The 22,832-nt window shown below is 37.0% G+C and overlaps 1 protein-coding gene across 2 annotated transcripts in view; it reads right to left on the bottom strand.

Moving 5' to 3' along the window:
• Positions 1–22,832, bottom strand: part of mctp1b (multiple C2 domains, transmembrane 1b) — a 35,110-nt gene that overhangs the window by 10,184 nt on the left and 2,094 nt on the right. For both annotated transcript variants that reach the window (XR_013819997.1, XM_079860922.1), the window contains exons 2-13: positions 16,353–16,467; positions 16,061–16,203; positions 14,783–14,862; positions 14,229–14,352; positions 9,104–9,283; positions 7,827–7,957; positions 6,831–7,017; positions 6,098–6,191; positions 4,313–4,415; positions 1,959–2,061; positions 1,501–1,602; positions 1,298–1,372 (exon numbers count right to left, since the gene is read on the bottom strand). Coding sequence is in view for 1 of the 2 variants with exons in the window: in XM_079860922.1 (XP_079717048.1) it covers positions 1,298–1,372; positions 1,501–1,602; positions 1,959–2,061; positions 4,313–4,415; positions 6,098–6,191; positions 6,831–7,017; positions 7,827–7,957; positions 9,104–9,283; positions 14,229–14,352; positions 14,783–14,862; positions 16,061–16,203; positions 16,353–16,467 (1,437 nt within the window). In the remaining variant the exon portion in view is untranslated. The remainder of the gene's footprint in view (positions 1–1,297; positions 1,373–1,500; positions 1,603–1,958; positions 2,062–4,312; positions 4,416–6,097; positions 6,192–6,830; positions 7,018–7,826; positions 7,958–9,103; positions 9,284–14,228; positions 14,353–14,782; positions 14,863–16,060; positions 16,204–16,352; positions 16,468–22,832) is intronic.

Here is a 22,832-nt window from a genome sequence, read left to right as displayed (position 1 = left end):
TGACATTTCTATTCAACACCTAGAGCGGCAGGGCAAGGGGGAAAACGCTGCGATTCAGCACTTGTGCCCCCTGTCCCAAACACGTCGGCCTATTGTGTGGCGGGCATGGGACCGCCGGCCCTCGTTGGGGTGATTTTGATTTGATTGCAGCCATCGGATTAAAGGGACAGTTCACCTAAAAATTCTGTTTTATTATTTACTCGCCCCCTGATTCATACCCGTATGCTCTTATTTTATCTATGGAAGACAAATGTAGAGATTTCTAACACACACACACACACACACATTCCATAGATGTGATGGTTTTTATACTGTACTGTATCTTCTATCCCCTTACACTAACCCTGCCCATCACACAAAACTTTCTGCATTTTTACAGTTTTAAAATAACTTTAATTACTTTATTTTTATACCAGTTTTGCAAACGACGTCCTAAAGGGAGGTTTTTGGAGATTTTGCCAGGTTTTGGTCACTTCTGGGTACAAATTTGTCCCCAAAATATAGTTAAGTAGGCACACACACACACACACACACACACACACACACACACACACACACACACACACACGAACAAACAAAGAAAGAGATCACTAAAGCACCATAAAAGTGGTCCATATGACTTTTGCAATATAAGTCTTCCAAAGCAGGTTTATTATAGTTAACTAAAATAAAATATAAAACATTTGTATTACTTTATATAAAATAAATGATAATTGAAATTCAATTAAATATAAAAAATATTAAACTTCATTTCAGCTAATTGCAATGGAAACATTTCTCATTTTCATAGTTTTACTTGATGTCCTAAAAAAAACTAAAACTGAAATAAAAAATGAATAAAAACTATAATAAATAACCAAATTATAAATATAATAAATAATAAAAATGATAAAATTATTAAAGCTTTAACTAAATTGAAAATAGAATATATATGTATAGTGAGAATCATAATGTAAATTAATAATCCCGTTTAATAACTGATAAACCCTACAACGAAGCTTGCGACTAGCCCACATTCTTATACACAATTCAAAAATGCCATTTTGGTGTCGTCATTTTTAATGCATCACACGAGTCATCTGAACTACTTTTTGGGGTTTCTTGTCCTTTTCTTTAAAGTGTCTTTGTATCGAAAAATCCATTTAGTGATTCTTCCAAAATGATCCCTTTGTCTTTTACAGAATTCCATTCCATAATGTGGGTTTGGAACGACACAAAGGGGAGTAAATAATGACAGAGGTGCCATCATTTGTGAACTATTCCTTTTTAAAGAATAGTTATATTGTTGTCATATTACCTGTTTGGAGACTTTGGCCTCCTCTTCGATGTACTTCTGTTCTGGTGGAACGAACGTCCGCAAACTGGCTTTCACCTTGAAGCGAAACGAAGCACGTATGATTTGTTTTAATTAGTGCCGGAGTTCTCTATGCATCAATAATTATTGCATATTCGACAGTGTGAAAAAAGAAACAAAAGACACAACATCCAGCGCACACTTACGGCGTTGAAGATGACGTCTGCTTCGAGAAAGATGACCCCTTTTGTTGGCCCTGTCAGCTCCTTGTTTTTTAAGACGTAGGCCTTCTGTTCGCTGTTGCGGATCTGTGTGAAGAAGACGTGACAGCCTGCTGTCTGGCAGAGCCCCAGCGGACCCCCCTCCTCGACTGACCCCTGATCTCCCAGCGGCAGCATCAAACAGCCAGCCGCACATTCCCTCCCCCCCACCTCCTCCTTCCAGCGTTTCCAACTCTGACAAGTACCTGCTCATTACCAGCATCCCTCTGTCATCGAGACATTACCCAGGCACCGGGAGGCCCAGCTGTGTGCGCTTTTAAAGACGCGCCACCATCAATCTCGCCTTCCGCCGAGGCTATTTGTTTCAAACGCGACTATAAAAGCGCCTTTAAAAACACACGTGGATCTAAGAATTTGGAGAAGCTTGAATGGGGCGAACTTACGTTTAATAAAGGGATGGCCACTTTGCCCAGGAAATCTGCACTGCGATCTCTGTCCTCGTCGTACACCGTGATCTCCAGCACCGAGTGGATGTCTTTCACATTGCTGCGGGGTTAAAAAGAGAGAGCTTTTTGTTATCAAACACCAAACAAAATACCTAGAAATATTTCTATTCACCACAAAATTAAAATTCTGTCATTAATTATTACTCACCCTTTCGTTCGTGAGAGCTTTCTGTCTCTCCGTTGACGGCTACGCAACTACCACTTTGACGCTTCAAAAAGTTCATAAAGAGATCGTTAAACTAATCCATATGAATTGAGACTCGATTGCTTTATATGACGAACAGATTGAATTTCGTGCTGCGTAACACAAGAACGAACCTCATTGGTTCTCGCACGTCAAGCAAACATACTTCTGTTTACCACAACTGATGTGTGAGTTGATGAATGTTTATATGTGAATAAAAGCCTAAATTCAATATGTTCATCATATAAAGCGATCGAGTCTCTTCGGAAAATTTGGACTAACCCAGTCAATTCATATGGATTGGTTTAACGTTTCACTTTTTGAAAGTGTCAGTTGCGTAGCTGTCAATGGATGGGACAGAAATCTCAGTAACACTTTACAATAAGGTTCATTAGTTAACATTAGTAAACTACATTAGTTAACATGAACTAATAATGAAATACAGCATTTATTAATCTTTGTTCATGTTAATTTCAACATTTACTAATATTTGATTAAAATCTTGTTAACATTAGTTAATGCACTGTGAAGACAAACAATGAGCAGCTTTATTTTTATTAACTAACATTAACAAAGATGAACAAATACAGTAACAAATGTATTGCTCATGGTTAGTTCATGTTAGTTAATGCATTAACTAATGTTAACTAATTGTAAATTCTTACCGAAATCTCTCAGATTTCATCAAAAAGATCTTCATTTGTGTACCGAAGACGAACGAAAGTCTTACAGTTTTAGAATGACATGAGGGCGAGTAACTAATGACAGAGTTTTCATTTTTTGGCTTTCCCTTTAACACATTCCTGCATGAACCTAGAATAAAATGTTTTTTTATTAAAGCAGTTTAAAAGTTTGTTTTGATCATTTTGTGAAAATGATCAAAAATGCTGGCTGGAAACATTAAAAAAATAAAAAACACTGGCGGGGAAAGAGTTAATATTGACTATAATATTGCTTGATTTATTGCATTTATAAATATACTAAAGTCAACATGAAACACATCAACGCATTCAAATGGCATAATTTGATGTATTTCTGAGGGAAAGTGTTTGTAATTATTCAGGGAGGTACTTGACTTAAGGATTTGATTGGATGATGAATATCTTACATCATGAGGCTGTTTAAAAATAAAGGTGTGCTATAACTTATATTAAGTGATCAAATTTAAACTGGTTTTTAAAAGGCGGTCAATAAAATGGTCAATAAAAAAAACGTAGACTTGCTTTAAATAATCAATCTTATCTCAGTATACAGACTTTTTGTATTGGACTTAAGGCATTGTATTGATTCCTCCGTTCCAGCATTTTTATTTATGTGTGCTTTAATATAATTTAAAGTTTGATTGATAGATGAACTAGAAGAATTAATTTACGATACCGAACAAATATGTTTATCATGGTGAGAGATAATTGGTGATACTCTCATTAAATCACTAAAACCAAGTCATATCTATGGGGCAAAATATCATAAAGACCAGGCACTAACATCCTTTGACTCACTGGGCCGGTAAGAAAACAACCAAGCATAGCATCTTAGAATCATGATGTTGTCTATTGCACCATTCATATTTTCTGCAGAAAATGTAAACATTTGGTAACACTTTATTTCTATGGTCCACTTTAGACATTCTACTGACTAAGTATCTTTGCAACAACACGTAAACTTCTACTAAGTATTAATTTAACTAACCCTAATAGTCTACTAATGCTCTAATGAGAGTTAGTTGACATGTAGTTGCAAAGTTACTTATAGATAGTAGAGTATCTAAAGTGGACCATTGAAATAAAGTGTAACCATACATTTTTTTGATACCCGTGGTTATGCAAGCTTTTTGAAAGTCATTGCATTTTGATAAAAGACAATGTAGCCATTTTTTCCCCTCATGATAAAGTAAATGGGATACATTTTCATGTATTATTATATGAACCTATTATACTGCATTTTCATGTAATATTGTATATTACACAATCAAGGCAAGTTGCAGCTGACTGTTGGTTTTGCAAATGCAATCCACTCTGCATGTTTGACTCCAGGTGTCAGAACAACTTCATCAGCTGTGAATATTTTAATTCGTCCTCTGTTGGAAGCAGATGCGTAATGAACTCACAAGGTGAAGACTTTATTCCACTCGGGGTTCAGTGTCTTGTAGACCGTGTGTGTCTGCAGACGGTCGTTACACAACTCGGCAATGCAGAACGGGTCGCTCTTTCCTGAAACACAATGTTGCATTCAAAAGGTTTTAGTTTAAAATTCCCAACTGAGATATGAATATGATATGCATTAAATTAAATATTGAACTCTGTAGCTATAATACATTTCTAGTTAAGTATTTTTACTTGATATTATAATTAATGATGCATTTATTTAAAACAGCTTGAAATTGGTATAGGGCATCAATGCCGTGTCTTGTGCCAAAGTTTGAGCCCGGCCAACAATGTTACAAAACCATTCCCTCTCTTTCTCCACAGTATTTTAATAAACACTAGCATTCAAAAGCTTTGGGTCCTTAAAGTCAAAAGTGATAGTAAAGACATTTCTAATGTTTTATTTGAAATAGATTACTATTACCATTAATCCTGAAGAAGAAAAAACTGAAATATTAAGCTGTTTTCAACATTGATAATAATCAGAAATGTTTCTTGAGCAGCAAATCAGCATATTAGAAAGATTTCTGAAGGATCATGTGACACTGAAGACTGGAGTAATGATGCTGAAAATTCAGCTTTCATCACAGGAATAAATTACATTTTTAAATATATTACGAATAGAAAACAGTAATCTGAAAAAATGTGGCACTGAAAACAGACTGTGTGTGTGTGTGTGTGTGTGTGTAAAAGCTTTTTAAAAGCCTTTGTCCACCATGGTGTGGTATTAGAAGAACCGTGAAATCAGAGCCCATGAGGTGTGGGCCGCTCCTGAGCTCCTGAGAGAACAGCAAACCTAAAGAACTAGATAAACTCAAGAGTGAGAAAAAAATGAAATTAAAAGACTCCTCTCTTTCAGACAGTCATCTTTCCACCTCCTGAAGAGAGAGACTGAGTTGTTGACCTCACTAAAACATTAAAGGGATAGTTCACCCAAAAATGAAAATGCTGTCAGTAATTACTCACCCTCATGTTGTTCCAACTCCGTAAGACATTCGTTCATCTTCAGAACACAAATTAAGATATTTTTGATTAAATCTGAGAGCTGATCACTCCTCCATAGGCTTCTAAGGGACTGAAACTTGCTGGCCCAGAAAATGTATTAAAGAGATCGTTAATATAGTCCAAGTGACTCCAGTGGCTCGATCAGAAGTTCTCTCTGGGCCTCGAGTCTTTTCATGTAGTGTTTAAGCGTAGCGCGTCTGTGTTGCACGTCACCACGTATCACACATGACCAGCGTCGGCCAATAGTGAGCCTACGTGGTGACGTGCAACACAGACGCGCTACGCTTAAACACTACGTGAAAAGACTCGAGGCCCAGAGAGAAGGAAATGAAAAGTGGAATAAAGTCGTTATTTTTGTTTGTTTTTGCGCACAAAAAGTATTCTCGTCGCTTTATAAACTTAAGATTGAGCCACTGGAGTCACTTGGACTATATTAACGATGTCTTTAATACATTTTCTGGGCCAGCAAGTTTCAGTCCCTTAGAAGCCTATGGAGGAGTGAGACAGCTCTCAGATTTAATCAAAAATATCTTAATTTGTGTTCCGAAGATGAACGAAGGTCTTACGGGGTTGGAACAACATGAGGGTGAGTAATTACTGACAGCATTTTCATTTTTGGGTGAACTAACCCTTTAAGAAAAATGCTTGGGAAAGAGTCTTATGGGCCATCCAGTTTACAGTAGGAATGTTGGTTATTGTTCCACTGGGCACAAGTGAATACAGGAAGTGACATGTGATTTTACCTGTGACATCAGCAGCCATCAGCCCCTCGGCCCGCAGGATCTTTACCTGCACGAGTCCTATATCCTTCAGTTTAAAGAAAGACCTCAGAGAACTCTGGAAAAAAAAAAGAACAAAAGCACATCAGAGAGGCCCAGGACTACATTCACAGCGAGCAGTAATACATCCATATGTTTCTGACAGCTCTATTTTGGCCCTAACTTTCTCTAATCCCCTGTCAGAGTCCGCGAGCAGTTTTGTGTCCACGTCAAAGCCGCTCGGCCGTGGACATTGAGACAAAACCATCGAGCCGCCACGCCAGATTATCTGGTGGCTCTCACGAATACATCTTCATTATGCAGCTGTTATGAAAGAAGGTCAGTCTGCATTGGTGGTGAGTTTCTGTAAGCCGTTCACTGACCGGCCCTCCAGGGGACAGTGGCAGGACAAAGACAAAGCGTGAATAGAGAGGACAGACAACTCTGAGAGGAGCGAGATGTCTCTCTCTCCGTCTTTGTTTCATCTGAGGTACTCCACCGTCGTCCAGTTGTGAACGAGAACACGTTAATCCAGTAGTGCACTGGACTGTGGTCATCTTACTCCCCCTTCTGGTCACAGACGTGTACTACAGGGTGGATATTACCAGTTTCTGGGGACAACTTTAGTCTCTCTCAGAGGAAACAGTAATCAGCAACACTTGCTATGCAGTGTCAGAGACCCTGATGTGGATGTCAGAAATTTAGACGTCACACTTACATATCTCTTAAGGATCTGCTGCCGTTCGTGTGGGTTGTCTAGTAGGTTGACGGACAGGTCAGAGATTGAGACGGCGACTGTGGCGGTGAGAGTCACCAGCAGGACCAGTGTCCCTTTATCCTCCTCCAGCTCAAGTTCCAGCTTATGTGTCTTCTCTCGGCTCAACTTTGACAGGTCCAGCTGACATCTAAAATGATTAAACACCATCCTCAACACATTAACTTCTTATAGGTCAAATGTTAGAGACTGCTGGCAACGGCATAATCATGGGTTTGATTCCCAAGTTACAGACATAAGGCGCGTTTCCATTACAGATTTGCGCAAAACTTTTGCGATTTTTTTCTAAATGTCAACAAAAAACTATTGCGAAATGACAGCGTTTCCAATAACCGATGTTATGCGACTAAAACTACATTTTTTCCTCTTGCGATAAGTAAAATCATTCCAAAAACCAACGGACGTTGGTAGGATTATGTATATCCCAGCCACTGCACTAGCCATTATTATTAATTGAAGGAGATGTATGTGTGTTTTCCAAGCATTAATGGTAAGGAACGACCCTTATTATACTTGTGAGCGGCACATATGAGGTGTTTCTGGGTGTTTCTCCCTCATATCTGCTGCGAGGTCTTGATTGTGGCATTTATTTGAGGTTTAGAATCCATTATTCCTGTAATTCTTTTGTCTCATATGAATTTAATAAAGAACTCTGTCTCGTATTCTGTCCAAACACACCGCGTCATCTACGTCAGGTGACTTGTAAATGCGCAAAAACTGTTTCCATTGCAGTTTTGCAAAATATTTCTTTTTCGAATTGCCTGAAAAACCACCTCATGCGAGCGGAAAAACTTTTTTGCGATAAATGGGAGTTTTTGCGAAAATTACGTGTTTCCATTGGGCGTATTTTCAATTAGAGCAATTTGAAGGGTAAATGGAAACGCGGCTATAGTGATAACATGAAGAAAAGTAAATATCAGCATTTGAAATCGGACTCACTGGCCGATGAAGTCATCTCTCATTCCAATGTCTTTGTCCCAAGCTGAGATCTCCAGAACGCCTCCCTCCTCGTCAAACAGATTCAAGTCAAACTGCTCCATCCACTGAGGGTTGAGGGTCTTGGGAATTGTCTGTTTGCACAGAAGATAAAAATAAGTTACTGAAAAATTATATTCTTTTACTGGTTCTCGGTCTGCTGATACGTATGGTGAAGTGTTCTTCATGTGACATTCAGTTTGTCATGATGATGGGCAGATGTGAGATAGATAGATAGATAGATAGACAGACAGATAGACAGATAGACAGATAGACAGACAGACAGACAGACAGACAGAGGGATAGATCGATAGATAGATAGATAGATAGATAGATAGATAGATAGATAGATAGATAGATAGATGGATAGACAGAGGGATAGATAGATAGATAGATAGATAGATAGATAGATAGATAGATAGATAGATAGATAGATAGATAGATAGATAGATAGATAGATAGATAGACAGACAGACAGAGGGATAGACAGATAGACAGATAGATAGATAGATAGATAGATAGATAGATAGACATATAGATAGATAGATAGATAGACAGATAGATAGATAGATAGACAGATAGACAGATAGATAGATAGATAGAGGGATAGATAGATAGATAGATAGATAGATAGATAGATAGATAGATAGATAGATAGATAGACAGAGGGATAGACAGATAGATAGACAGAGGGATAGACAGATAGACAGATAGATAGATAGATAGATAGACAGAGGGATAGACATATAGATAGATAGACAGATAGATAGATAGACAGATAGACAGATAGATAGATAGACAGATAGATAGATAGATAGATAGATAGATAGATAGATAGATAGATAGATAGATAGATAGATAGACAGAGGGATAGACATATAGATAGATAGATAGATAGACAGATAGATAGATAGACAGATAGACAGATAGATAGATAGATAGATAGATAGATAGATAGATAGATAGATAGATAGATAGATAGATAGATAGATAGATAGATAGATAGATAGATAGATAGATAGATAGATGGACTGACATTCACAACACATTTAACTTCAATAGTGAGTGATGTATTTCCTATTGTATTCTGCTGTAAATAATGCAGGCTAGGATTATTGATTAATATAATTTTTCCTTTCCTTGGATACATCAGCAGAAAAGAAAAGTTCTTTCAGAGGAGGAGACTGAAAAAAAAAAACTTCTTTGGGAGTTGAATCGTGGAATGCTGCAGTCGTTCATACCTTACTCTTGTACTTCTGAGGGCCTAGTTTGAACTTGACGTAAGGGTCACTGAAGCCGTTCTGGTCCATAGGGATGAGGTTGCGACCCTCTATTAGTTTGATGCTCACAATGCCCTTCCACAGCTGAGTCTTTCTGTGCAGGTCCGACAGTCGAAGATTCTGCTGCTGCAGCTGCTGTTGCTGCGGTTCACACACACATCACAGGACATTCAATTCTGGCATCATCTACTCAGCCTTATGTTGCTCAAAACATGATTTTCCTTTTCTGTTGGGTACAAAATGAGATGTATAGAAACTACTTTTGTCCATACAACAAAAGTGTGTGGTGGTCGCAGCTGTAAAGCCCCAAAATTTGAGCATCATGAGGCCAAGTACACTACCGTTCAAAAGTTTAGGGTCCGTATGATTGTTTTTTTAAAGAATTCAGTATTTTTTATTCAGGAAGGATGCATTAAACTGATCAAAAGTGACAGTAAATACATTTACAAAAGTATTATATTTCAAATAAATGCATAATTCCACCACAATATGAAGCTGCACAACTGTTTTCAACATTGATCATAAAAGTTTCTTGAGTAGCAAATCAGCATATTAGAATGATTTCTGAAGGATCACGTGACACTAAAGACTAGCATAATGCTGCTCAAAATTCAGCTTTGCATTACAGGAATACATAACATTTGAAAATATATTCAAATAGAAAATAGTCAGTATTTCACAGTATTACTAAGTCTTGGTGTGCATAAGAGACTTCTTTCAAAAACATTAAAGAAACCTTACCGATTCCAATCTTTTGAATGGTAGTGTACATGGTGACAGAATTTACATTTTTTAGTGAACTATCCCTTTAAGACAAAATGTTCACAATGGGGAAAATACTCAAAGAGTGTGGAATGGTTTCACACAGACTCATGAATGAATGGGTCACCAAAGCATGAAATGCAAATGTCTTCAAAAAGGCATGGCCCATCACCCTGAGAGATGCATGACTGCGGTATCTAATGGATCCTCTGACCAGACTGCTGCAGTTCTGAACCGTAGCTGATATTAAGGACAAACCAAATCCTCTTCGAACATAAATTCTGCAAAAACGTCATTGCTAATAGAGCAGATACAGCGCGTGGGATGGTTAATACAGCAGCTAGTCAGAGAATTTGGGGGCAAACACTCTTGCTTTTTTACCTTAATGCATCCCTTCCAGCTTCTCCTCAGTAGCATGGTCTACAGAAACAACAGAGCAGGTCATATGTGTTACTGTATAAACAGGAGAGCGGGATGGAGGCTTTGATTGACACCACGCTATTTAATGCTGTATATCCGATCAAGACGCATCTTCTGTTCTTGCGCTCTGAGCTGATGATCAATGTCGCCCATCAGTCTGTTGTCTCATCTGTTGGTGGAACACCATGTGAATTTCGACGTGTTCTCCACCCGCTCGCCCAGTACAGAAGGTTTCTAATGTCTAATTTAAAGTCATTTCATGCATTATGCAGACAGCACAACATAGTACTGTATCTCTCAAAGAGCACATTAGAGTCATTGTGGACTAGCATACCATACTACTTGAATAATTATGCAGACAGTGTACAGTATGCGGTTTTTTGGTACTGTATTCCACAATGCTTGTCTTTTTAGATAAAATGGATTCAAATATAATTGACTGGATGATGCACAAAGAATTAAAAGCAGCTTAGTAGAATTTAGTCCACTATTATTTTAAATGTACATAATGCATACTGTTTCACATACTTTTGTTTTAAATAGTAGGAAGTATATAGACTACCATTCAAAAGTTGGGGTCAGTAAGATTTGTTTATGTTTTTGAAAGTCTCTTATTCTCACCAAGGCTGCATTTATTTGATCAAAAATACAGTACAAACTGTAATATTGTGCAATATTATTACGATTTTAAATAACAGGTTTCCATTTGAATATGTATTAAACTAAAAATGTATTCCTGTGACGGTAAAACTGAATTTTCAGCATCATTACTCCAGTCTTTAGTGTCACATGATCCTTCAGAAATCATTCTAGTATGTGACCCTGGACCACAAAACCAGTCACATGGAGCAATTTTATGAAATTGAGATTTATACATCACATGAAAGCTGAATAAATAAGCTGGTTTGTATGGTTTGTTAGGATAGGACAATATTTGGCCGAGATATAACTATTTGAAAATCTGGAATCTAAAGGTGCAAAAAAATCGAAACATTGAGAAAATCACCTTTAAAGTTGTGCATTTATGTTGGCGATTGTGCTGCATTCACTCACAAAAATAAATGTTTTATATATTTACGGTTGGAAATGTACAAAATATCTTCATGGATCATGATCTTTACTTAATATCCTAATGATTTTTGGCATAAAAGAAAAATCGATAATTTTGACCCATACAATGTATTGTTTGCTATTGCCACAAATAAACCTGTACGACATGTGACTGGTTTTGTGATCCAGGGTCACATATGATGATTTCCTGCTCAAGAAACATTTATTAGCAATGTTGAAAACAGTTGTGCTGCTTAATGATTTTGTGGAAACCACGTTTTTTTTTTTTCAGGATTCTTTAATAAATAGAAAGTTCAAAAGAACAGCATTTATTTGAAATAGAAATCTTTTGTAACATAATAAATGTCATTACTGTTATTGATTAATTGAATGCATCCTTCCTGAATAAAAGTATACATAAAAAATGTACTAACCCCAAACCTTTGAATGGTAAAACAGAGTATACGTGTTTCCTTAAAACAAGACGACTAGATGTTAGGGCTGCTGGATTATGCCAAAAAAATCATAATCATGATTATTTTGGTCAATATTGTAATCATAATTATCTAACACAATTAGGGGTAGGCGATATGACCAAAATCGAAAATGTTGTTGCTTGTAACAAAGCAAACTCGCAGATGCGGCGAGAATAAACGAGGCTTGAGGAACAGCACAAGTTTCGCAGCTTAATGCGATTTTAATAACTCTTTTTAATATCAAGCATGTCCCGTAGTAGTAGTCACGTTACGTGAATTGACTGATTTGGACGTCATATGTGTGGCCGTTTAAAATGCCCCTATTATGCTATTTTAAAGGTTCCTAATTTTTACAAGAATCCAAGGTCAAAAAACACTTTAGTTTTCTTATTATATACATTGCACATCACCTCATTTCTCAGAGAGTCTGAAAACCATTTGTTCGAAGATTCAATCTCTCTAGATTCAGCCTTTCCGAGAGCCTACTCTGCTCTGATTGGTCAGATGGCCCGGTCTGTTGTGATTGGTCTACTCTGCTCTGATTGGTCAGATGGCCCGGCCTGTTGTGATTGGTCTACTCTGCTCTGATTGGTCAGATGGCCCAGTCTGTTGTGATTGGTCTACTCTGCCCTGATTGGTCAGATGGCCCAGTCTGTTGTGATTGGTCTACTCTGCCCTGATTGGTCAGATGGCCCAGTCTGTTGTGATTGGTCTAATCTGCTCTGATTGGTCAGACAGCCCAGTCTGTTGTGATTGGTCTACTCTGCTCTGATTGGTCAGACAGCCCAGTCTGTTGTGATTGGTCTACTCTGTTCTGATTGGTCAGACAGCCCAGACTGTTGTGATTGGTCTACTCTGTTCTGATTGGTCAGACAGCCCAGACTGTTGTGATTGGTCTACTCTGTTCTGATTGGTCAGACAGCCCAGTCTGTTGTGATTGGTCTACTCTGTTCTGATTGGTCAGACAGCCCAGTCTGTTGTGATTGGTCTACTCTGTTCTGATTGGTCAGACAGCCCAGACTGTTGTGATTGGTCTACTCTGCTCTGATTGGTCAGATGGCCCAGTCTGTTGTGATTGGTCTACGGCTTACAGCGTGTGTTGGAAAGGAAACGGCCATTACCATATCTGAATTTCAGCTTCAGATCTTCCTCAGCCCTTGATACACAGTGATACAAACAGTAACGATGGCGTCGGTTTTACTGAATCAATTCCAGCACAAGTCGTCATCCTTGTAAAGCAGATTAACTTTCACAGCGCAGAAAACATCGTCTTCGACATCGACATCGTCAGTTCAGAATTGATTCTTTCTTTTAGGAGACAATAACTTTATTTGTCATGCACTTTGACCTTTAAAACTTTGCAGACCGTTTACATTCACAAAAAGCTATATCACACACTGCATTGAAGGATGGATTCTGAAATCCACTGCTGCGTCAATGTGTATCTTTTGAGTGATTTATAATCAGGTTATTAATCAATATTTATCCTTCTACATATTGATTTAAATGACTTCTTCATATCATTGAGATTTACTGAGATATAGAAGTATATGTATTGTACTCTCTCTATGTTTTTGAGAGAGGCACCCAACATGTGTTAACAACTGTGAAACAAGAAGTCATAGCTAGAAAATGTCATGTTCCTAGTCACCCTGGTGTGCTAAAAAAAAGGGAAATATTAATGGGAATATACTTCAGAGATATTTTACTAAAAAATTCTAGCGGTGCCAATAATTGTGGCCAACGTGTTTTGGAGAAAAACATTTATTTCATAATGTGATTTCCCCCCCACTTTCAATTCTTTTACTTCAATGAAAGGTTCGATTTTTGCAAATTTTTTCAATGAAAGATCAAGAGGATTAACAATGCAGATTTATTTTTTACAGCCATTTTTGATCATATTCAATATCAATATTGTCATATTTACCAGGGGTGCCATTAATTCTGACCACAACTGTATATCTATTCTTCTAGCTGACCAACACAGCCGAGATCACTGGGGTTACTTCAACCTGTCGTATACGTGATCGCTTCTTCATTAAAGCATTTATTAAAGCTACATTCCAACATTAGAGAATAATGATGAACATTGTCTGTACGTCTCACTGAGAGAAAGAAAATGTTATCTGTATGTTTTGGCACAATGTTTATATAATCTTTGGAAGGTTTCAAAATTGAAATCAAAACTCTTTTTTTTATTTCCTGACAGCTAGAAATAGTTTCTACAGTCTCAAGAGGAAAGTGTGAAACAAATGTGAGGTTTGTAAATGTGTCAGAATGAAGTCTTTTTGGATGCATGTTGAGAGTTTGCTGGCAGATTTCCTCTTCCCCAACTTTAACAAGTATAAAACAACATTAATCTGCCAAATGAGTCTCACCGCCTGTCTGAGGGCCTCTCTGTCCTCTGTGCTTCTCGGGAACAGAGTGACCGCCAGCTCCAGAGAGCCCAGGTCCTGATCAGGGCAGTGAGGATCTTGAAGGTCCAACCGAACATCAAGAGGTCTGTGACAAAAACATGGCTTGTTATGACAACCATTAAAAGTAGTAGAACTTTTAGAAGAAAAGCATAGAACTTTTGATAAATCTGTTTACATGGCCGCCTATGACCGGCCAAATTTGATTCCAATTTTTGGACACTTTCAGTCATGTAGTAAAATAATAATGGGTGACAACTTAAGTATGCTTGTCACTACAATACTTTTACAATGCATTTATTGTATTATGCTGCATCCACAGAATTAGATGTCATATAAACTCTTAGAAAACAACAGAACATTAGCAAAAATAACCTTGTCACCATTCATTTCATAAAACTCCTCTAGATGGTTAACTAATACATTTGAACACTGTTTTGATGCTAATTGAAAATGCATTCATTTGACACAAAAACTTGAATTCTTATATAATTTCAGTAATAATGAAGACATGATACCTCAGGTGCTCCAGAGACTCAAGATACAGGTAAGCTGAGCCCATGAAATCATCTTGAAGGCCAAAATCATAGTCAAACACCTAAAATAGATTGCAAAAGGGAAAATTCTTAAAGGAAGAAATACAGTATCGGAGATCATTCTAGATTTCAATTGAGCACATAGAAAATCAGACATTAATGTAATTATTCCAAAAGATGTTAACACCTTTTTAATGAGTTTTCAGCATAAATGCAATCCAATTTATAACTTGCTCAATAAGCAAGTCAGATTAACTCCTCTGACTGACTGATAACTGTTTTCAATTAATTAAAGTCCCCCTGTGGTGAAAATCAATCTAATAATGTTGTTTATATTCCTATGTGGTGTTTTTAATATGCTTTAAGACAAGCCATGTGCAAATTCACAAGTCAACACCATTGCTGAGTATTTCCTCCTTAGGTCAATGAGTCAACGAGTGGATCTCTGAGCTGGTGTGAGTGAGTGGAGGCGGGGCTCTTTTGCATATTCATAGAACTGAGGCAAGGGTGTAGAGTTACATTCAAGCTATTTTAAGGCATGAATAATTTTTTTCAAGGAAAAAACATTTAAATATGTTATTTTGGTGATCAAAGAGTTTTAAGGGATATAATTATTGACTACAGGAGGACTTTAAAAATAAGTCATTTTGTATTGGAAACGCTCTATATTGTTCATGTAGCAATGTTTTTGTTTCGCTAAAAAGAACCAGCTCATTAGAGTCATTTTTTTAGGAATCCTGAATTTTCAAAAATCAGTGTTTTTGATTCACCAAAACAAACCGGCTCGTAAGAGTCATTTGTTCGGGAATTGGACTGGACAGGTCGCACAGCCACAGTAGCTTTTTGATTAACTAAAAAGACTAATTCGAGTAATTTATTCGGGAATCGGACTACACTGGTCGAGCAGTAGGCTTTTGATTCACTAAAACAAACCACCTCATTAGAGTCATTGATTTGGGAATCAGACTACACCGGTCACACCGTATGTTTTTGATTCACTAAAATGAACCATCTCAGAGTCACTCACTCAGTAAGTTTTTGATTCATTAAAAGGAATCGCCTCATGGGAGTCATTAATTCAGGTTTCGGAAACACTGTTCAAGCAGTATGTTTTTAATTCACTAAAACGAACCGGCTCATAAGAGTTATTCATTCAGTTTTTGAACTACTCTATGCTGTAATCAAGCATCCAAAAAAAAAAAATAATCAACATAATGGGTGATCCATCAGCATTTAGCAATATAAGCTGTATTTTTTTACCTTAATATATAGAGGCTCCTGTAAATTGTCCACTATCAGGCAAACACGCTCGTCCCAAACCGGGTTAAGGTTCTTGTGTATGATTTTACTGCGGAAAACTTCTTTACCGGCTATTTTGAACTTCACATACGGGTCACTTGTTCCTGAAACATATAAAGTTTTGATTGCAACACACTGATATTGAACATTAGCTTGAAATAGCATATAAATACAAAGTAAAACACATTTCCCTGACAGTGAACACATATTTACAGTAACATAACAACATAAGCATCAAAGGTGCAGGTCTTACCGCCTCTGTCTCGAATGGCAAGGTTGTTTCCTCTTTTCAGCACAATGTCCAACTGGTACATTGCTGAAATAGGCAGTAAAGTCTGTATGCCACCGTTACCAGCTGCATTAATGCCCTGAAGAAAACAAACATTGTACCACAAACCTTAGTGCACACAGTGTGTCCAACACCATTAATGCCAAACCTTACAGCATGTGAGTTTTAGTTACTCAAACGTGATTATATGGGAGAACTCTGTTGTTAAATTACAATGTTTAGATAATCTCCAATAGAACTTACGCCTGGGCAGGCAATTTATGATTAAAATTAAGACAGGATGTTGCAAGATGCTAAAAACAGATAAACCGGTGCTATAAAACCACTGAGAACATAACATTGAGCTCGTCTTATTATACAGACCAAGTGAAATGCTTTATATTCTGTTCTAACAGTTTTAAATTAGAATGGCACTCTATATACTTTAACTTGACTCTTTACAACACATCATCATATTTTTGGCTCTTATAACGTAGCAGTCTTATGTAATGGCATGTTGCAACATGACCAAGTTTGCAGCAACAAGTAAATTATCTCTCCACAATGAAAGCAAAAATGTTGTGCAATGTGGCACGATCACAGAACATATTCAAAGGTTATAATAGAGTTACTTGGAGTATGATTGGGGGATTCCACAGTTTTCATACTTTTCTGAAAGTCAGCACTCATTTTCAGCTGTATTAGCTGTAGAATCTTATTAGTTGTGGTTGGTCTCTTTATATGTCAGTCAGATGGTCTCATCCTGTCTCAGTTCTTAAACAGATTAAAATACTATTAAAGTCAAATGTGAGAGTCACAATGTGGTGTAAGGGTGTGTTCACACTTGGCATGTTTAGCTCTGTTAGTGCCATCTGAACTGGTGCCACCAAACAAGCGGACCGAGACGCTGAATAGATGGGTCTCAATCTGCTTCCAAATGAACTCTGGTGCGGTTCAAATTAAATATGAATGTAACACGAACCATAGACATGTAAACAAACCAAAAACAGGAAGATGAGACCCTAAAAAGAACTGAATGCTCACGCATATCGTTTTTTTCTTGTCATAGTCGCAATGTTGACCAACCCAGTTCGGTTCAGGCCTCAAAACCGCTTATCTTGCAGCAGATCTTCGTTTGTGTGATGGAGGGATTCCTACCTCTGTTTTGTATCCTTTTCACATTTTATAAGCTCTTCACGAGTTCTCAGCTGGTCAAAATACCATCATATGTAGGCTATACACATACAACAAGCGCATTTAGCCCAGAACACAGCATTGTTTTGGATGTTCGGTAAGTTCAGTCGCAAAAATGTAATAAAAGCTGACCAATCAGGTTGTGAACATATATCCCTATTCCTTTAAGTTTGGTATCTTTAGGTTCGGTGTTAAAATGCCGAACGCTAAGTGGACCAGGACTAAATGTTTTTTTTTTCAATCAAGCAAACGAACTACAAGTGTGAGCACACCCTTATAGCTGTTTGCTGTCAGTGCCTAATATTTGTGAAGGAAGTGTAGCACTGTGCGTGTGATGTCAACTTCACACATCTGACAGTGCTTAAAACTGGGGTCCAGAATAAGTAATGTATTGTTTCCAGTGGTGTAGCCTATAATGGTTCGGTCTGGAAAGTTGTGGATTCATAAATTATTATCATTGTGTCCTTGAAGACATCAACTTGAAAACCAAAGTCATTTAAAGAAGCCATATCATGGAAAACAGTGTTGTTTTTTAAATGTAAGAATACTAGATACAGGGAAAATGAACATGAAAGAGCAAGAAACCTTGACCATTATAAGTAGAAAATTATGAAATGCCACAAAACTGTAGAATATAGCAATGGTTTTGTGAGTGATAGGGGATCTGTAGAAAAAGTGTTGATTTTTTTTTATATAAATAAATGTCTAAATATCTAAATTTGAAAAACTCTGGAATATAGTGTTCTGGATGTGTTCTATGTGGTTGCTAAGGTGTTGCTTGGATGTTCTATGTGGTTACTAAGGTGTTGCTACTGGCCCAGGTCAAAAGTGTCCACCTGCAAGTCTCTGTGATATTCTGGTCTATAGACATTGAGTCAGATTGCCCTTCAATAAGTCATAAAGTAAAAACCGCAGGTCTGATTATTTAGAAAAATATTACCACACCTCTTCTCAACAAGCCTCCAATGATTTGAGGCTAAATTCATGTCTGTAGCACAAATGGTGCGGAACGAGTTACGTGGCAAAGTATAATATTTTAGGTCTTAAAAAAACAGCACCACTAATTATGTCACATAAACACACAGGCACTATTTGACAAGCACTACACACAGTGAAAACTTCAATTTCCCTTTTTTTGCCCTTGAGCAAGAGATGAGGTCAAAACACTGTGTTCACACACTAAATGTGTTTGCAGTGTCAGCTGGAAGCAGGTGATTTGCATTGCTGGCCTTTAGGGCGTATTAAACATCCTGTTTTAGTGACAGGATCGTCAAAAATAAGGATATAGAATATTTTTATTAGATGGGAATTCCCGTAACAACATCCTGTGCCATGTCTGTGACGATAAGGATGTTCTGATGGCTAATTTGCATTTAGAAATCCAATATTTATCTTCCTGCATTTCAAAAGACAACAATATAATCTTTCTGCTCCACTAGCATCACCAAACAGAATTCCAAATATAACGAATGACACGTTTTGTCTCCTCGTCTGCTGATTGGTCAGTCAAACAGTCCTTTGTGATTCGATAATTACACTAAGCCATGTCAGGATTTTAGTTTTATTTTGAGTAATCATTCAGCCCTAGTTCCATCCCTCCCCTATAAGATCTGTCTAAGATTATTTCACCTTCCTCTGTTCTGTACTGAGTATCTTTGTAAGAAAAGAGACCTGTTGTTTCATCTCCACTGTGAGGTATACAGGTCTCTTTTCTTACAAATAATTATAATTATAATTATAATTACAAGAGCAGATCTCCTAAGGAGAAAGACACTGAAATGAACATGGTGCCAGCCAATAAAACACATCAACCGCTGCACTGAAAACCTTCTCTGAGGTTTGTACAAGTACAATACTATTCCATAAAGTAGAAACAGTGTGAGTGTGACAGCCCAAACACAACACGTTATTTTCATTAGAGATAATTAAGACAAAACAAAACTTTTTGTACTCGACGGCAACGATTTGGACCAACAAAGCAACCAGAAATCGTTCAAAATGAGTGACAGCGTCTGTCCTTTATGCAAATCTGCATTAGTGCAATGGGATATGGATACAGTTGGATACTAGTATGATGATAGAACTTAGGCAAGAGAAAATGTTTTAGAATTACACACGGCAAGGGGTTTAACAGGAAGATGTAGCCTAGCGGTTGGCAATATTGTGGTATAGCAATTACAGAGCCACTTCCTGTTTTAAAAGCAGCCTTTAAACATGGAAAGTCTGGGTCCATTATAGGGGCCTCAGAGGATGTGTGCGAAATGCACTTGTATTCGGTGTTGTAAAACAAGAAACGTGATCAGTTTTATGTTGTTTCCATGCATGTCTGATATGTAGCATTTAGGCCCTGAGCAGTCAGACACTATCATGTCAGTGAACGTTAACTGTTTATAAATATGTGTGGCTATGATACTCAACCAACCCACTGTCTCATACTAACCTTAAAGTGGCGTAACAACTGTATCAGATTAATATCTTAAAAACTAAGGACAATATAGTTTGAAATTGGTTCAAATTCGTAGAAATTGCTAAAATTATTTTGGACAAACGATTGTAAAAAATATTATTGTTATTAATATATAAAATATATATATAAAAAATAATATCTTTAAAAAGTCATGGAAAACCTGGTAGTAGAAAATTACCAAAGTAAAGTAAAGTAGAAAGTAAATCTGAATCTGAATTCAATTAACTGAAAAAAAAAGAAAAAATTATTATATATATGTAAGGAATAATTGACGACTTTATTTATTAAAATTAAAATTAAACTGCATGTTTCCATTGATTGTGAAGCTAGACATTGAAAATTCCAGATCAAGCGCATGGGGCTGCATGTTTTTTCTTGTTATGAATTGTATCCTATTTTCCATTATTACCGTTAACTACGCGAAGTGATATGGAACTGTAATGCGGTCAAGACCTGCCTGGAACTACTTTAGCTGTGCGTTTCCCTGAAAATAATGCACACCTTAGAACGTTCTTCAACCAATCAGATTCAAGCATTCAACAGCCCTGTAGTATAAATATATATATATATATATATATATATATATATATATATATATGTGTGTGTGTGTGTGTGTGTGTGTGTGTGTGTGTGTGTGTGTGTATGTATGTATATGTATATGTATGTATGTATATGTATATGTATGTATGTATATATATATATATATATATATATATATATATATATATATATATATATATATATATATATATACATACATACATACATACATACATACATACATACATACATACATACATACATATCTTGCAGCTGAGCTCAGCATAACTGCAATTCCCACATACCATGAATTTACACAGTTAAGGAAACTTAGAGTGTCAACATGCTGAAATCCACTCCTACGAGTGACGGGAATTGTAGAGGAGTTGATCTAAGTTGCTTGTATCAGTTGCCAAATATGAGTCACAGATAAATGGCAAAGCGCCACTAATACGAAACAGATTTCTTTAAAAAAAACATGCTGCTGTCTTTCAAACCTCCTAGAACCCTTCCTCAGAAATCTAACCACAAAGAAAGCTCAGGCAGCTCATACCAAGACTGTTTGTCAAGTCCAGACATGTAATGGAGTAAAGAGAGAGCCTATATGGTCCAGAGGAACTCAGTGTTTCAGTTGTTTGACTCTGATCTCAGCTGCACTGTTGGTGGCTGTTAAACCAGTGATGTAATGGATTGGGACGGACATATACAGAAAAGCTAATGTATACCAAACTTCAATGACTAGCAAAACTTTATAGCCCGGAGGTTTCTTGTTTATAGCTCAGGACAGGATTTTTCAATTATCAATTATGTAAATATTCAAAGGGATAGATCACCCAAAAATGAAAATGAAATTCTTTCATCATGTCATTCCAACCCGATTCAATCTTGTAACACTTTTGCGATAGTCCACTTAAGGCATACTAACTGTATGAGTAACTTTACAACTACATGTCAACTAGGGCCCTGTTTACACCTGGTATTAAGATCGGATGATTCGCCAACAGAGATCCTATACTGACTAAGTATCTTTCTAAGTACATTTCAACTTATTCTACTAACCCTAACCTAACAATCTACTAATAATCTAATGATAGTTAGTTGACATGTAGTTGCAAATTTACTTAGTAGAATGTCTAAAGTGGATTAAGTGGAACCGACTTTCTTTCTTCTAAGGTACACAAAGCAGATATTTTGAAGAACACGTCCTGCAGAACAGAGAAAGTCCTAAGTGTGGAACGACCTGAGTTTGAGCTAATTCTCATTTTTGGGTGAACTATCCATTTAAGCAAACTATCCGCTGTTTTCAATTATGTCTAGCAGAGAGAGAAAAAAACTAAAAACGATAAACATTTAAATCTATATTTGCTGATCTTAAAATCTGATGCACATTAGACCACCAATAAAAAGAAAATAACCAATGTAATTCAGTTCTGCAGATGGAGAGAGTCGATAACCTTACTGAACCTCACTGTTTGGCTTCAAGCCCGTGTTAATGTGTCTTTACTTTTAGGCAAGTTTCTCTTCTTGCAAACCAGCTTGGCAAACACCTTCAGGCAACTAACTATACAGTGCCAACACAACTGAAACTAACAGTTTGTAGAAAAAAACTCAACGTCATGAGTTTTTATGTTTCATAAAACAAGACAGTCCCCCAGCCTGTAGCCCTCATCCACACCCAGTATTTAAAAAAAGTTGCAGTTACCCATATTTCATAAATACTGTAGGCTATGTCTCATGCAATCGGTGTTCCTGCCCGCCGAGCTTTTATTTACATGCAATTCTGTTAAACTCCCTCTATGTCGTGGTATATGTTAATCTGATACAACGTGATCAAAGAATGTTCATATCATATGCAAATGTGTACGTTTTTACCACAAGATAAACTTGTGACTGGCACATTTTACACACAGTTTACATGCACACCTTGATGGATCTTGTTTTTGAACTATACCTTGAACAAAACCGTTCTCGTTCACATTCAATTCAAAGACAGCCTTCAAAGACTGATTGTAGCGCGAACCAATAGCGTTCGACTGCGGGCAGTGGAAGGAATATTTAATTGGTTGGAACTACTGAACGAATACGCCCTCTTTCTAAACATTTGAGTGAAGAAAATCATCATTTACATGTAATCATTTAGCAGACGCTTTTATCCAAAGCAACTTACAAATGAGGAGAACAATAGAAGCAATCAATCCAACAATAGTGCAACAAAATGCAAGTGCTGTAACTAGATCCAGCTAGTATAGCACAGTACAGGTAGC

Source organism: Squalius cephalus (genome assembly GCF_949319135.1).
Source record: "Squalius cephalus genome assembly, chromosome: 24".
Taxonomy (NCBI): domain Eukaryota; kingdom Metazoa; phylum Chordata; class Actinopteri; order Cypriniformes; family Leuciscidae; genus Squalius; species Squalius cephalus.
Note: the sequence above shows the minus strand (reverse complement) of the source record. Positions and strands in the feature narration are given on the sequence as shown.